General features: G+C 45.1%; 1 protein-coding gene across 7 annotated transcripts in view; it reads left to right on the top strand.

Annotated features, from left to right (window-relative positions):
* CEP350 (centrosomal protein 350) overlaps positions 1-13,239 on the top strand; it is a 73,653-nt gene extending 60,414 nt beyond the window's left edge. For 6 of the 7 annotated variants that reach the window (XM_080348460.1, XM_080348459.1, XM_080348457.1 and 3 more), the window contains 4 exons: positions 642-1,043; positions 1,131-1,277; positions 2,432-2,554; positions 9,249-13,239. In XM_080348460.1, the coding sequence (XP_080204586.1) occupies positions 642-1,043; positions 1,131-1,277; positions 2,432-2,554; positions 9,249-9,413 (837 nt within the window). In that variant the 3' untranslated portion in view covers positions 9,414-13,239. The remainder of the gene's footprint in view (positions 1-641; positions 1,044-1,130; positions 1,278-2,431; positions 2,555-9,248) is intronic. The other variant, XM_080348461.1, reaches the window with a different exon arrangement.
* The last annotated feature ends 3,153 nt before the right edge of the window (positions 13,240-16,392 follow it).

The raw sequence follows: 16,392 nt of genomic DNA, 5'->3' as shown, positions 1-16,392 counted from the left end.
TTCTTGATGTTAAATAATCATCCTCAAACATAATTAGTTGCTGTGGAGGTCATTAAGGTGTTAGACTGAACTAAACCCACTGAACTGTGAGTGGTGGCAGTTCATGCTTCCTCAGAACAACCATTAATGATACAGTTAGAGGACTTGGCCTTTCTGCTGAGGATCCCAGTAAACCTGTCTGCTTTGCCATTGAGCTCAATATATTATCCTCACAGAAAGTTTCAGCCCATTTTGCCAGTGTGAGCAATGCTCAGTCACTAAAACAGCCATCACCTACTAAAAGCTTTTAGGCTGTTGCTTTAGGTCTGAAACTGCTGGTAAGTGAAAAGTTGGTGTGTCACATTATCAGTTTTTAAACCACTCAGCCCTTCGTAAACAGTTAAACATTAGGACGGACAGTGGGCAGGACACAGAGTCTTTTAAGCTCTGTAGGAACCCTCTGAAAGCATTCATCAGGAGTGGTAGAAACCCCAGGTACTTCAGTCAAACCATTTCTAATGTTACTGTGGGCTATTTATTATTTTTCTGAGTATTTGTGCATATATTGCCAATTACATCAGTTGAGTGCTTAAAAATGTGAACTGAGTTAAACAACAGTGTGACACCACTTTTATGTTTACTCTGTGGCTCCTTATTCACAGGAGAGCCCAGTGTTTGGTGCCAGCGGTCAGGAAGAGCTTGCCAAGAGACTAGCAGAGCTGGAGCTCAATCGGGAGTTCCTGAGTGTGCTGGGAGATGATCAAGACTGGTTTGATGAAGACTATGGCCTGAGTTCCAGCAAGGTCCAGCAGAAGCAAGCGGAGGAACCAGCTGTGCTGCCCAAGGTAGAACCGCAGAAAGCGCCAGCAAAGCCGTGCGAGGAGCCTCTGGCCGTCCCTCACACCGCGGTGGAGGTGGAAAGCATGGTGCATGCAGCAGCTGAGCAGCTCTGGAAACTGAGACAGCTGGGGCATGATCTTCAAAGTTTCAGCCATCACACAGATCTTAGCAGTAACCTCAAAGAGCAGGACACAGACACAATAAACAAGCAGATTTATGAAAAGGTACGGTCTTCAGGCATTTTGTTCTTGTGCTTTGAATATTTACCATGAGCAACAGCGGCCTTAACTTTTACTTCTTTCTTTGTTAAGGTGGTATTTGATTTAACAAGAGAGATCTTCGGGGCAGTCTTTGCTGAGGATCCTAATCTAAATCAGCCGGTTTGGATGAAACCATGTAGGATCACGTCTGCTTACTTTCGCCGAGTAAAAGATCCAAATAATCTGGATGAAGTCAAGGTAGGAAGAAATCTTTGCTATGCAGGAAATGTGAGGTGAAAAGTACTGTACTGGCACTTGCCTAAGTGTTAAAAGATCTTCACAGGTGTATCCATCAAGAGATGAGTTGAGAAATCAGACAAATGTGAAAGAGAGTTTGTCAAAGTGGTCTTTTTTTACTCAACAGATTTTTCTCCCTGTCCTTTTGGCTGGTACTAGTTGCTTTTAAATGTTAGTCTTCCATGCAGAACTGCCAGGGTGACCTTGGTCTTATAAAATTGGGATGCTGACAGACTGCTGCTTTAGCAGATTTCAGTGGAACTGTGTGTGGGTATGTTGACGTGGATCCAACAGTAGAGTTGGGCCAAATGGCATAAGCTGGATTTTTTTTACTCGGACACACCTGTGCCAGACTCACCAAGGACAGTGGGGGTTGCCCGGAGAGACCTAAAATTTGACTGGTTGAGGGTGTTGTTGAATTTGGCAAGCCAGAGGGAAGTATTCTGTTAATTGGTGGTAGTGCTCAAGAAAGGGTAGAACCCCAAAAAGCTAGAGTCTGACTGGACCCAGGTTAAATTTGCAGGACATTTGGAAGAAAAATGGTCTCCCTGAAAGTGTTCAATGAAAGAACCTTCCATACAGCTCATCAGGACACAAATGAAGACTTCCACATGTACTGTTTCTTCTGAAATTGGAGGATTTTGACTGTATTTTGATTAACCTGCTAAAGATACAGCATGTTAACTGTTTGGAAAAGACAGAAAGAGTATCTAGATTGCTCTGTTAATTAAGAAGACTTTGAAAAGCATGTGATGGTGAAGAGCAGGGTCACAGGACAAGGACACCAAACTCCCACCCTGCTTTTTGTTCATATTCTCCCATAGAATGAATTTACATAATCTCCTGTTTGCTGTACTGTTTGACTGAAAGTTTCTGTTCTCGAGACTGTTACAGCAGTGGGTGTCATTTTTTCCCCCATTTCTGTATTTAATAATTGTTCTGCTGGTGTAATGCTGCCTCTGAGACGTCCACTGTAACTTTCTTGCATATCTCATGTGTCTCTTAGCTAAACAGAAAGCTGTTATGCATTCTATAATGTGACTTTCAGGGTAGGTACTTTGTGTATACATTGCATTTCTTAGCTGAAATGTGATTTCACCTTTGCTGTTCCGTAGAGCTTCATTGCAGCTGAAGTACTGAAGTTGTTCAGCCTCAGGAAGGAGCCTAATCACAAAACAGACTGGCAGAAGATGATAAAATTTGGGCGGAAGAAACGAGACCGAGTGGATCATATACTGGTCAGTAGATGAAAATAAGCAATCATGTCAGATACTGTCCACTAGACTGAAGTGTGACATATTATTGTGTGTTTTTTCACTGTTCTGTCATTCTGTTTAAAGAGTACAAAGTGTGCATGAGGTCTTGATAGAATGTGTTTAACTTTAGAGAGCACCCTCTTGACATCTTGACAAAAACGAAGTCCAATGCCAGTGAAGTAAGGTGACTTGAGTGAATTTTCTATTCGTGCCTGCTGATTTGACTGGAGGATAAATTTGGAGGATTAATTTGCCCACTCCCAAAAGTTTAAAGCATAAATTTACAGAAGGAAATACTAAAATACTTGACTAAGAGTAAACTTTTTATTTGGGAAGGGAATACATTTTTCTTCTCGCGTTAATTTAAAATGTTTTTATTTTGAAGTAGCGTATTTTAACTGGAGACAGTGATACTGAGAACTTAATAGACCAGGCTGCTAACTAGATTCAACTGAAAGGTTTCAAAAGTCGTTGGGTTAGAACAGCAAAGACTTTGAAGAGATGCTGTGGGACGTGATAATCCCCAGTACAAGGTAACCAGACGGTACCACAGCTCCGTGTTTCCTCGAGTTCATGTCATGAACTCGTGAATGCAGCTGCCACTGGGGCAGGGACAGTTCAGTGCCAAAACTGTGTAAAATAGAGCATGTCTGGCTGTGTACTAGTTTTTGAAAGTTACTTGTTGGCTCGTATTGCAGGATGATTAACATCATTATTGGCTATAATGATAGTGAAGGTTCTGCTTGGGAATATGAGTTGTCATTAACGCTGTGCTTCACTTAATTATACCTGAAATTGATTCCACACACGTGCACCTTATAAGTACCTTCGAGTCATGGGTCGTGTGGAAGGTTTCCAATACAGGCTTTTTCCCAGGGGTTTCATTTTAATTGTATGTAAACAGAATATCTGTGTGTAGGACCTGCGTATCCTAGGACACTTCATTCTGGGATTTGGAGGCTGTTAAAGCATGCACAAAAAAGTCTTATGTTTAGATCCCCGAGAGAACTAGTAGTACAATTAATGTGCTTGTGTACCAATTTCCTAATTTATTTGAACCATACCTGGAAAGAGATTCATGACTGGAAAAATTGTTCCAGTTGAAGGTATCCACAGTGCTTCAGGTGGAATAAGTTTGAAGTTCAGACGATCTGGTCTGTGATTTACATGCAAACCTAAACATCAAAGATTAATGGAGCTGTGACAAGTTTGGCTTAACAAATAACGTGTGTAATTTTATTTTGTTCTCACAAGAATACAATAGTAAAATTTTAGCTGAAAACTGGGAATAACAGTTAAGATTACAGCATGCCGTGCTTTAGGAACAAGGAGGCCTCAGTGGCATGGTAGTGAGACACTACCAGAGAAATTTCTAACTGAAAACCTAAGGAGATAGTCTTCAATTTCTCTTTGTTTTACTAAAATCTCTGTAAAACATGGAAGTATCTGGATAGCTTTCTCTGTCTCCTAGTCAGCCTCCAACCTGTGCTTAAGGTCATGAGCTCTGTGATAACACAAATCCAAGGTCCTAAGTGGATATACAGGTCTGTGCAGGATCGGCTGCCTGTCTGCTAGTGACTCATGGTGTAGCCCTAAAATGAGAGGGTAGTTTGGGAGTTTTACGGATTTTGTTTAAAGACTATTCAAGTAGTACAATGCAGCAAGTTCCTGAGAGAGAAATCAAGACTTTTCAGTAGGTTTGGGGGCTCTAGGGGGTTCTTTAGAAATCACAGTTGAAAACTCTTAGTTCAAGTTTTTGTGAAGATTTAGCCAATATGCACCTCTTACAATGTGCAGGGGATGTCATGTAAGTACATATATGAGCTGATTGGTTCTCCACATTTCTTTTCCTGCTTATAAAGACAAATACTGTTAAAATAAAACGTGGTCTTTTTAAAGCAGCGGTAAACATTATTAGGCTTCTATTATTTGCATTTAAACATTGAACACAGGTCCTTCCCAGTTTCTTCATTTCCTCTTCAAGTAAAACCAACCTTGAAATTAGATTTCTTTTGAGACAAGTATTTATTTTTAGTGACTTTGAGAGGATTGAACACATCTGACCCAGGAGCTAGGTATGACCAGGGTAGGGGGTTCGATACAGAGGAAGGGGAGTCTGTTGTATACCTTCTCCAGTATAGTAATGATTTTCAAATAGTGGCATCACCTGCCTGGACAGTCAAGCGGCTCTAAATGCAGGAGCCATGGCTGTTTGCTGAATTTCTTTCTGTTTCTTCTGAAGGCACAGGGCAAGTGTCAGGCTGTTGTGCTCAGCTTTATCTCTCCCTGGTTACTCCTGGATGTGTCTTTCTGGGTTTATCATACTAAACCCAGTTCCCGGCAGTCCTTGTCTCCACCAAAGCTGATGCTCTCGGGGATGCTGAGTCCTGTGGTGACTGCGATCAGCCAGCACACCTGCTGGAAAATAAGGGGAGAGGAGGATGGATTAGACCTTCATGTCCTTGCTCTGCCTTGATCTTTGCTACTTCCACCAGTCACTGCGTCTTCAGTTGATTTTCACCCTCGTCTGCTTGTTTCCAGCATTGACAGAAACATAATTAGCCATGTTTTTTTGCCACTGATAAAAACTCCACCTTCCTCTTCTCTTTTTTTGCAGCATTGTTAACTTGGATCAGTCACCTCTCTCCTCAGACAGCATTTATAATGGGATTTCTTCTGAGAGTTCTCTGGTCTGCTGGGTAGTTGCTCCAGTTGTTTTTCAGCAAATCTTGGCTTTCAGTAAACAGGCACAGCTTTTCATTTATGAAGAGCTACTTTGTTTAAAATCAAGTTAAAGGAACCTTCAGGTGTTTGCTTCCTTCTCATGCCCCTTCGTGTTTCCACCTTTATCGCATGTATGCTGTCTGTGCTTTAGGGGAGATTCTCAAAAGTACACCTAGGCTGACGTGCTGCCTTTCATTACATCAGGGCTGCCTGCACCTTTCAAAACCTCTGTGAAGTACAGCAAGAACCCTCGTATCTCCTTATTTAAGTTCAGGTGCTAACAACAGATTGTTTCCACTACCTTAGCTCTTATCCAAAACTCGCTGTGCTGATCTGTTTGCACAAACTCTGCCACTGCTTTGCCCTGCCACTCCCCCTTCTCTTTTATCTGGAGCTTTAGAAGAAAAAGCTCACACAATGCTGCCAGACCTCAGTGTTTAGCTTTCACACCCGAGAAGCTCACCAACAGAGCGCTGAAATTCAGGACTTGATCTTCTGACCTGTTGACTTAAGGACCAGAGTGTTTCTTTCCATGCAGTTTGAGCTCTGTGACAAAGCAAAGCTGGCTTGGTTGAGAAGCCTGAGATCTAACCCAAGGGGAATGCAACAGTAAGAGAAGAATCAAAGCCTGCTCGTGTGCACAGTTGTGTGTTTGAAGATTTTCAGGCACTCTCAGGGTGGTGAGAATGCACCTGCTTGCCTTTCTCCTGCTGGTGTTCTTCCAAGGAGTAGTGTATTCCTGGGGTTTTTCTGGTACTTTTCAGTCTCCAAGTGATCTATTTACTTCTTAAATGTAGTTTATTTTGCAAGCATTCGTAGTTCTGAATGGGAACCTTCAGAAATGAAACTTACTAATTCACTTTCTAAAGTTTCCTTCAGATGATATTCTTTGAAGTGTTGTTTTTTTGGGTATTGTAGTATTTATCAGGCAGCCAGGGGGATCATGCTACCTTGTTACCTCCTGATTTTTCTTTTGTGCACATGCCCACTTCTTTCTCAGTGTTTAAAAAAAAGTCAAAGCACACAAAACCCATACTACGCAGCCTTCTGCATTGCATCACTATTTCTCTTTTCCTGTAGGATGGAATTCAGTTTCATTAAAACTGGGGTTTTCCTGACTTTTCCCACATATAGTTTCTCTCTGGTAACAAATATGCGAAGTTTGACTTTTGTCATGAGTACAAGAACTTAACCACTGTGCACGTACTGAAAACAGTGCAAAGCCCACTTCCGCGAAAGCCACAAGAGTTGTTTAATATAAGCCAAATATCAGCAAACTGTCTCCATTGCTTAGAAGCAGTTTGTAGTAACACAGCAGATGGATCACACGTTTCCCACACAAAGCAGTCGCAACTGCCTCGGCTCAGCCGTCTGCAGCGCGGGCTGCAAAGCAGCACAGCAGTTTGCACACGTGTTCTGAATACACTATAAACAGAACTTGCCTGCAGCTGCAAATTGTATGTTCTCATAGTTTTGCAGAAGTATGCTGGAGGAAGTCCTCCTGATGCCAAAGGAAATTGTGTGCTCTGCGTCTGAGAAAGAGGGGAGTGGTAGAGGCAAGAGAAGATTAATCACTGATACTTTTTTCCTTCTTGATTGTTTTGCTGCTGTTTAACATCCAGCCTTTCTCTACCTGGATCAAGTTACCTTGTCCTCTCCTGTTTACTTGTGTTTCTTTATCCCACAAATCTCTTTTTTTCCCTTCCTGGAGCACAGTAAAGGAACTCTTACAGCACGTTGTCACAGGTGAGACGGAATAAACAGCAGCTTGGTGTGGATCTGGTTGTTGAGGTTTGTTTAAGGGCCAGTGAAATTAGAGCTTTTAACCTGCTTATTTCACTCCCTTGTTTCCCCCCAGCTCCAGTGTTATGTTCACTGGGTCCTGACTTCCCCTCCCAGCAGGGCGGTCGCTGCTGGCCTGGGGGGCCGGACAGAAGATCATATCAGTTGCTATTGTGCAACGGCTCCTGGTTACCAGTGTTTTCCCCATTTCCAGGATCTTTCCTCCAGCCAGGATCTTCACCTTCTCTCTTTGGGACCCCTGTTTTCTTTTCCAGACCACTTCTGCTTTTTGGCACCACCTCTTTTTTCTGTGATCCCTTTCTCTTGCTTTTCCTCATCTAAATACTCTGTGACACAGGCACACAACACATGATCAACCTCCAAACTTGTGCTTCTACCTTCTGCCTCTTCATTGATGGGAGGACTGGTAATATTTGGGACACGCTGCTGTTGTTTAGTCCAGGGTTTATCAAAACTTACAACCAGCACACACAGGTTGCAGGCAGCAAGCTTCCTCTTGAGAGAGTTCAGAACTCGGTTTCAGACATTCACCCCCATGTAAACTTACAATTTATCTGACATTTTAAGTTGCTTTTCAACAATAGCACTCATTCAAAGCTCGACTGCCAATATTGTCGCTCCTTCCTTATTAGTAAGAAGCATAATGAAGCCATTACACCTCGTCTTGGACAGCACTGTGGGAAATGAGGGCTGTGCCAAAGCAGAGTGCTTGCTGTGATGGTGCAGAGGTTCGTAAGCACGTAGCAGGACTCCTCTAAGGCTGTTTGCCGGGTGAGATCTCTGCCTCTCTCCCCAAGCTCTCCTCAGAGCGGGAGAAAAGAGCTGTCAGACTGAAACCCCGTGTATAACTGAAGCTTTATGAATGGCTACAAACCCTGCGGCTGTGCCGGTTCCCTGGGGTTCCCCTGGCAGCCTGTTCTTGGGCTTCACGCCGTGTTTGGGTTATTGAATCATCATTATGCCACAGCAGCTGTCACCCTCAGAGGAGTTTCTGGGTGGTTTAGCTTCAGGCGAAAGAGGGAGGGAGTGTGTTGGGGCTGAAGCTCTTGTACTCTATAGATAACAACACCATTACCTATAGATAGTGGATTAGTGGATTTTCAGTATGTTTTAACCTTGTTTTGGCAGAATCTAGGTGCCTGGCCTGCTTGTCTGTGTGGACAGTGTAAATGTATTTGAGTTCAGAGTGTAGGATCAGAGGAGCTTTCTGCTGAAGCAGAGCAGAGAAATAGCTTTCTGCAGGTTTTCTTTGTTATTTTAAATATAAGGGATGTTTGCACCCACTCTTTCCTTTCTCAAAAGTTTGAGCTTTGTTAGGATGTATCTGTAATACCAAAATGGTTACTTAGACACATTTTTAATAACTTTAATTAGGGATGTCCAGTTTGGAGAGACTGTCTATAAAACTTGATTTGCTGAATGACATTATATATTTCCATCTGTTACTAAAACACATTTTTGCCAGTGACCAGTAAAACAGGATTTTACTTGTCAACGCTTTAGGAATAGAAGGAAATAAATGCTCTTTGAGTTACTCTTCTAGATGTAGTGGTACAAAATTCCATTCGTAATAATGCTGTCAAATCCAACAAAGTATGGAGAGTATTTGTGCAAATGAGTTGTAAGACAACACATGCCAGCATTTTGTCTTCCTATGCAGAAGAATTGGAGAAGTTAGTTATTTCCTTTAGATTTTCTGATGGTTATTCAAATAAACGGGACTGCAGCAAAGTTTTTTTCTTTCTTCTCCTTCCCCTGCCTTTGCATCATTTCTTACCAGTTTAATCTGCGTGGAATCAGCTGCTTGCAAATACACAGTTAGGGACTTCTATTAGAGCTTCTGCTGTTGGGCAAGAATACCCTATTAACTGAGTTCTTTCAAGTGAAAAACTTGGGCAGGAATGTGAAATCTTTTTAAATGGATACAACAGTGAAAGGTAGAAAACGTTCATACGGTGAAACAGCCTGGTTCAAACAGATCTGTGTTCATTTTGCTATTCCAAGCGCTTCCTGTAATCTCTCGCAAAGACAGATACGTTGTTGGCAGTTGCACGCTGTTTTGGACTTTTTCTGGAACTTTGCAGGGGATATTATCCTAGAGCAACTGAATTGTAACATTTCTTTTGCGTTTTCCTTTCTAACCTCCCAGGTGCAGGAACTTCATGAGGAAGAAGCACAGTGGGTGAACTACGATGAGGATGAACTGTGTGTGAAGATGCAGTTGGCAGACGGGATCTTCGAGGCCTTAATCAGAGACACAATCGACGTGCTGAACCAGATAACTGAGAAACAGCGGAGGTTGCTGCTTGTCTGACAGCGCTGAAAATAAACTTAGAGCTTCATAAGCGCTGCGTCACGGGCCTTTCTGACTCCCGACGCAATCTTCACCCTGCGAGCGCTGCTGCTGGACTTCCACGCGTGGGGTTTAAAGGCAGTTCAGGTGTCATTAAAGGAATCTGGATTTGCGTCCACTGCCCCTAGAGACCTCACACCGGATTTATTGTTTGGAACGAGCTGATCCCTCACTCGAGGCCATGTTGTGGAGAACCCAAGACTGTTCGTGTGCCAACACAGTTATGCCACATAACTGTCAGCGGCTGTCTGCAGCCCTGGCCTGGGGCTTTGACACGTTCGGCTCGTGCTCTGAGAGGGTGGGCTTTAGTTGGGATATTGGCTGTTTTGCCGGAAAGACTGTCAGCCATCAGTACTCAACTTGTCTTTAGAAATGTGAGTGTTTTGGAGAAGAAACGGTTTGGTCAGGTTTTAGTCATAAATGGAGACTTAGCGTACTGAACAGTGTTATAATCTTAACACCTCTTCTCCGGCAACCCTAACAATGTGCATCAAGTTTCTTCTGCTCCAGAGCCCATTTAATTGTCTTCTCTGTGAAGTTGGTTTTTATCTTTCTTCTGTGATGTGGTACCACGTATGATGCCATCCAGTCCAGGGAAATTAGATTATGTTGCTTCCTGCATTCAAGTAAAGAATTACTGCTGCTTTTCCTATGTAACTTGCTTCAAGTCCTGACGTGGAGCAACATAAAGGCCGCCTAATGTCAAGTGTGACAAATGAGCCCGTGGACAACTTTCCTCCTACCGCGTAGCACTTCTTCTCTTCCTGGAGCACCACTTGCTCCCAGATAATGGATACTCAGGATTTTCTCAGGCATGAGACATGCAGGAGTGGAAAACATTTCCTCACAAAAATTTGGCCTTCGATCCCTCAGCTTCCTCCCTTACTGTCACCTAATGAATCAGAGAAGCTGTTACTTGAACAATTAAGAGAACAGAGTGTATTCACCAAAGAAAGCGGTGTCCAGTGCTTGACTTGTCTGCATGTTTTGCGCTTGTGGGTTTTTTTATTTATTGTCAGATAATTTATTAAGTGGGTTATAGGAGAGTGTCCTGTGCAGTTGGCTGCACTGTCTTGTATTTTAAGACAGCTGAACTTGAAAAAGCATCTCTTCTGGAAGCTTCCAGAGCCCCATATTCTTCGCACAAAACCTCCAGCTTCTTGGGGCAGATACAGGGGGATAAAGGTCTGAAGAACCAAACCTCAGTGACCAGGGGTGGGAAGCAAAGGCAGGACTAGGAGTGGAGCTTCACCACGCCTGGTTTGGAGACAATGGGAGGGCTGAGGGGACTGAGCTGAAAAATTATGTGAAACTTCCCTGCTCCGTCTGTTCCCTTCCTTTCCCAGAACTTCTAGGCCATGAGCAGCTCTTACATGATTGATTCGGTGCCGTGTTCAACCGCAGTGTCCTTCTGAGTGTTCATCCCTAACCTGTCCCTCCCATCCTTGTGTTGGTCTTGGAGGAACACAGACAACCTGGGGTCTAATGTTGATGCCTTAATAGCGAATGTCCCTGTTTGCTAACCCTGGGACAAGACCCAGAGAAGACTCAGATTCTCCAGACACGCTGGGCTGCAGAAAGGCACTTTGAAGCCCTCAGAGGTGCACCAAAGATGCTGCAGCCCACAACAGGCATGGCAGGGAGATCTCTACCATTTTGTTCATCTGCTTGGTTCTTGAGCTTCCTGCTCTGCATACTGCTGCTACTGCAACATTTTATTTTCCGCCTTTTTGATTTCTTTTTGAAAGCTATCATTGGAATATTTGCATTTTGCACGACACACAGCTGGTAGTTCTTCAGGGACAGCACTGGGAAATGCTGGATTTGTTAGAGGTCCATGGAGTTTCTCAGATGTGGTATTGCCAGTGCCTCACTAGCGAGTTAATGGTGAGCCGTATTCATGGGAGCTTAATGAGTGGAAGAACAAGGAGGTCATGGTTTATAGGAACACCTCCAACGGGCACTTATGTGTCTGTCCTGCAGTAGTGGCCCTTCTGGCTGGCTGGAAGTCAAATGGTCTTGGTGGAGCATTGTTCAGCTTTTTTTTCCTAAGTGATTCATTTGTCCACGTAAAACGTGATGCTGAACGAAGAAGCTCTTGAATGCTTAAGATAGAAGCAAACTGAAGCTGCTGCATTTAACTAGCATGGTGTCACCGATTGGGTCACCACCTCAGATTCCCTTTCCTGGGTGTATCTCCTTCAATAGCTAGGATTATTTTTATAGGTAGCAATTACGGAAATAAGGCAGAAACCTGCAGCGTAGGTTTGTGGCTGGAGTATCAGAGAAACCAAGTTTGTTTCTGTTCTGTAGATAATGTGAGCAGTGTTGGGGAGATTGCCCTGTGTCCCCAAGGCTTTTTGGCTGTTCTCTGGGGCTGGTGTGGCTTCTCTGGTCTGTCCGCCAGCCGGGAGAAGGTTGTACAGTTGTCCAGCCAGGGCACTGAGGATCATCGGAGGTCATATGCCTGTTCTTAGTACCCTCAAGAGAAGCTGTAACTGTTTTGACAGCTGTTTGGGCAGAATGAAGCTTTGTCCGAGTAGTGGCTTTATTCCTTTGCCAACATCCCTGTTTATTTTCGGTAGCAATCCTTGCTAGGAGCAACCCTAAAAAGACTTGAACATACATGAATTATCTTCTCAATACCTCAAGTGTGTTGAGTTGCTTTGAGATGTGTGTCTACTCAAAACCTCGAGTGTGTTGAGTACTTGTGGACTGATGATGATCTGTCTGTTTGTGGCTGGTAACAAGGAGGTGTGGGGAAGCCTGGAGCCTCACAGACAGAGGCTGAATCCTCTATTTCTATCTCCCCAGCCTTCCCATTATAAGAACAAGATGATATTTCTGGCTCCTGGTTATCGTGGTGCAGCCAGGTGAGAAGATTCAAGGCTGAGACATTTTTCTGAGAGCCGTGAGCTGTTTGGGGCAGCGGCTGTTGTCATGGGGAGAAGCGGTTCCCTCTTTGGAAGGATCTCAGTGCCGGGTGGCAAAGCCCAGGCTGGTGAGGACAAGGAGGATCGCAGCAGGCTGCTCCCTGAGCCGAGCTGGGGAATTATCAGTGCTTCTGCCTTGCTGCTCACAAGGTGGAATGAGAGATTGAAAAATCCCGTCTTGTTCACTTTCCTTTCTTGAAAAAGTGGCCTTAGCTTTTTGCAATACTTGAATAAGTGTGTACCTGCAGAAGATCTTCAGTAGCACAGTGACAGAGACCTTTTAAGTGACTATTCTGTGAGGAACTGCGTGCGGTTCCGACTTTCGTATCCCTTTGCTACCTTAAGAATATTAGAAAAATAAAATACTTTTCAGCAGAGAAACAGTTGAATCTTATAAGGTATTTAGTGCATCTGAAGTGTTTACAAATCAACTAAAATGGAGATAAGCAAACTATTGAACTTATTTGTAATTTAAACATTAAATGCAAAAATATATACAGGTGAAAGAGGAATACTGTAATTAACTTGCATTTACTAGTTTTTTTCCTTGACTTTGCAGAGCCTTTTGATACACGTTTGCAAAGCCGCCTTTTGGGAGGCTCCATCTCCTTGCGTACTGTGTTGTGGAGATGCTGAAAAGAATCCTGTTTACTGTGTATGTGTAAATAACCTGGTAACTTGGGGTTTGGGGCCAGTTTCAGCTGATGTTCACATCCAGAGCAGCTTTGCACAGTAGGCAGACCCAAGGATGTGGAGGTTTGGGGGGGTTTTTTGTAATTAAGAACTGTAAAATAACCAGGGTGGTCCCTGTGTAAACCAGTGTAAATATCTTTGGTAACTAAAATGTACTTTAAGAGGACAAAATCTGTAAATAAACTGATTTATAAATTAATCTTGTTTCCTGGTTTGTTACAAAATGGACTTTTATAATTACCCAAATGGTTGCTAATTCTGAAGGTGTCCTGGAGATTTGTCCCTTGTATGCTCCCCTTTCTATCTGATGCTGTACTTGGGATGCCAATCACAGCCCACAAAATCCCATTAGAGTTGCCTTAATTATAATAATAAGGTTATTAGAATTTCCTTATTGTTAAAGCCGAGTATTGATAAAAGCAAAAACAGAAAACAGCATTGCAGAATCACTGCGGGAGTGCACTGCGTGATCGGTGGGAGAATAATTACTCCTTGCACATGTTTATTTTAAATAGGTTTTAAGAAGTCAGGGTTTGAAACATTTTGGGGGGTAAAAAAAGCTATTTTTGCGCTAAACAACAGTATTGCGATTAAGTTATTCAGATTCTTTGGTTCCTTCAGTTAGGCTTGTGGATTGTTACAGCTGCTATTACCGATCTCTTCTTCACCAAGGGAGCAAATGTTGCTCCCTGGAAACTTAATGTATTGGTGGAGCTTTCCTAAATCTTTTCTGTTTGCTTTCGAGAAAAAAAATAAATAAATAAAACAACTCCCTGTTTAATGCATGAAAGGCCCTGGAGCCCTGCAAGAGGACAGCCGAACGCTCGCGGTGCGAAACCACAGGCGTGCGGGCACGTGGCGAACAAGCGGCAGCATGAAACGTGTGAGACCACAGAATCACAGAATCGACTGGGTTGGAAAAGACCTCAGAGATCATCGAGCCCAACCCTTTGGTCCAACTCTAGTCTGTTTACTAGATCATGGCACTAAGTGCCATGTCCAATCTCAGTTTAAAAACCTCCAGGGACGGCGAGTCCAGCACCTCCCTGGGCAGCCATTCCAATGCCTGACCACTCTCTCGGTAAAGAATTTCTTTCTAATATCCAGCCTAAATTTCCCCTGGCAGAGTTTAAGCCCGTGCCCCCTTGTCCTATTGCTGGCTGCCTGGGAGAAGAGACCAATCCCCATCTGGCTAGAACTTCCCAGGAGCTGGCGTGTTGGTGGAGCCGCCCCGGCGTTTGCGGCTCCTGCACCTCTGCTGTGCGTTGCTGCTGTTTTGCGCCACGCAGCCCTGCAGAAAAGGTTTCGCTTTCTGTTTGTTACGGACATCTACAAACCCCAGCGCTGGTCTTTCCAGCTCGGAGGATGCTGTGTGGCAGTCTGCTCTGTGAGAGGCATATAGATCAAATAGGGTGATTTGTGTGAACAAAACGGGCGGTACTCCGTGCTGAGCGTTTTTTGCTCTTTTCCTTAGTGGAGGTGCCTCATCCTGGAGGACTTTGCTGCACTTGGACTGTCAGTGTGGAAGCAGCTTTGCTGCGGTGCCAGCATGCGGTAGGAACAGTACTCAGCGTGCCGGGAATGCCGGCTGCAGCCTTCGCGCAGGCAGAGAAGCTCGTCGGGGGTTGAGCCGGCCAAAGCGCGGCGGTGGGTCCTTTGATGTCCAAAGGGCTGAGACAAAGTGGTGCCACAGCCTCCCTGCTCTCATTACCGAGCAGCAGGAGAGCATCCGTGCTGCAGCTTTCCTCACCCTGCAGCGATTTTTTGCTCTGCGAGTCATGTGTTTTTGGACAGCGGTCGACCTGCAGCTGTCAGCATCCATCCCTGGATGTGGCTTAGAGCGCATTTCACATTAAAAAAAATAGAAAAGAAAAAAGTCTATGCTTCTCTGGCTGAAGAACTGCCTTCTCTTTCAGAACGGCTGGAGAGATGGGAACGCTGCCACAGCGCTCTGGCAAGTGACACAGCAAACTGCTGCATTGCTACTGCTGTCCTTGCCCTGGATGCCCGGTAATCAGCTTGATGAAGGCTCTAATTTCCTCATTTGCAAGCCTACATTGCTTCACTTTGGCACCGACTTTCTACGGCGGTATTTGTGCAACTCTTCCCAGAACCCTGGGAGTGCAGTTGCCTTCCACAGCCCGTTTCACCCACGGAGCTGGTGACACTCTCGGGTTGGGCAATGACGGGCAGCTGCCTTCCCCACGCCACGCTGGATTGAGCCGGGTCCCTTTTGGTGCCTCCTTTCCCGGGCGCCACCCGCTCCCAGATGCCTCCCCGGGGAGGTGGTGCCCGCTCCAGCCATCTCATGTCCTAAAATGCCTGGCAGAGCACTGGAACACTTCAAATGTCGACTCTGCTCCGGCCATCGCTGCGCCCTGCCCGGCACAAGGGCTTCTGAGGTGTCCGGGCTCTTGTTAACACAGTGCTGAGAAGAAAAGGAGCCAGTGGGGAGCTGCTGGATGCCGGCAGCTTGTTACAGAGCATGGGAAGGAGAGACTGGGGGGCTGCCCGGTCGCTGGCAGCCAGCCCACAGCACGGGCTGTTGGCGGGCAGGAATGCAGAGGAGATGTGATGGAGTTTGAAAGCAGAGGGTGCCCTCCGGGATGCGGGTCCTGTGAGGGAGAGAAAAGCACCCTGCTAGGTCTGGAAAGTGGAGCAAACAAAACCCAGAGCCCCAGCCCTGGGCCTTCCTGCCGCCTCTTAATTAAAATCCTGCAGGAATTTGGGGAAAAGGAAGAGAATAGGGTGAGGGCTGAGCAGGAGCAGGGCATAGTGGGGGACATTTGGGGTGAAGATGCCACCCTTCGCTTGCCTAGTGTGCTGTGTGAGGGTGGCCTGGAGCAGGTCTGGTTGGTTCCTGCAAAAGTGTTTCTCTTGGCCCCGGTTTCCCAGCCCTTTGCCCCAGCTGTGCAGGACCTGCCGTGTCCTTGCACTGCATTCGCTCCCTCATGCTGGTTTCAGGTGGCTTCCTCTTGCAGGCTGACCTGTCACCACCCTGTGAAATCCAGGGTAATTCAAAATGGACTTTTGTCCCTGAGTTTGCTGGAGGTGGAGTTAACGCTGGTTCTGAGGATTCTCCCAGAGACTTTATTTTCTTTTATTCCAGCACAATAAAGGAGGCTGCAGGGGATCCTATCCCTGGTGTTGCTTGGCTTGAGGAGCTCAGCAACGAGCCTGGTCCAGCGTCCTGTGGAGGTGATGGAGCCAGTGCTGCTCAGCAAACCTGAGGCTGGGAGGTAAGACCTTGCTTATATTTCAGGACTCCTGCTGCAGCAAGAGAGGAGTGCTCCGTTGTCATCCGTGTGGTATTC

This window comes from Nesoenas mayeri (genome assembly GCF_963082525.1).
Source record: "Nesoenas mayeri genome assembly, chromosome: 8".
Classification (NCBI taxonomy): domain Eukaryota; kingdom Metazoa; phylum Chordata; class Aves; order Columbiformes; family Columbidae; genus Nesoenas; species Nesoenas mayeri.
Note: the sequence above shows the minus strand (reverse complement) of the source record. Positions and strands in the feature narration are given on the sequence as shown.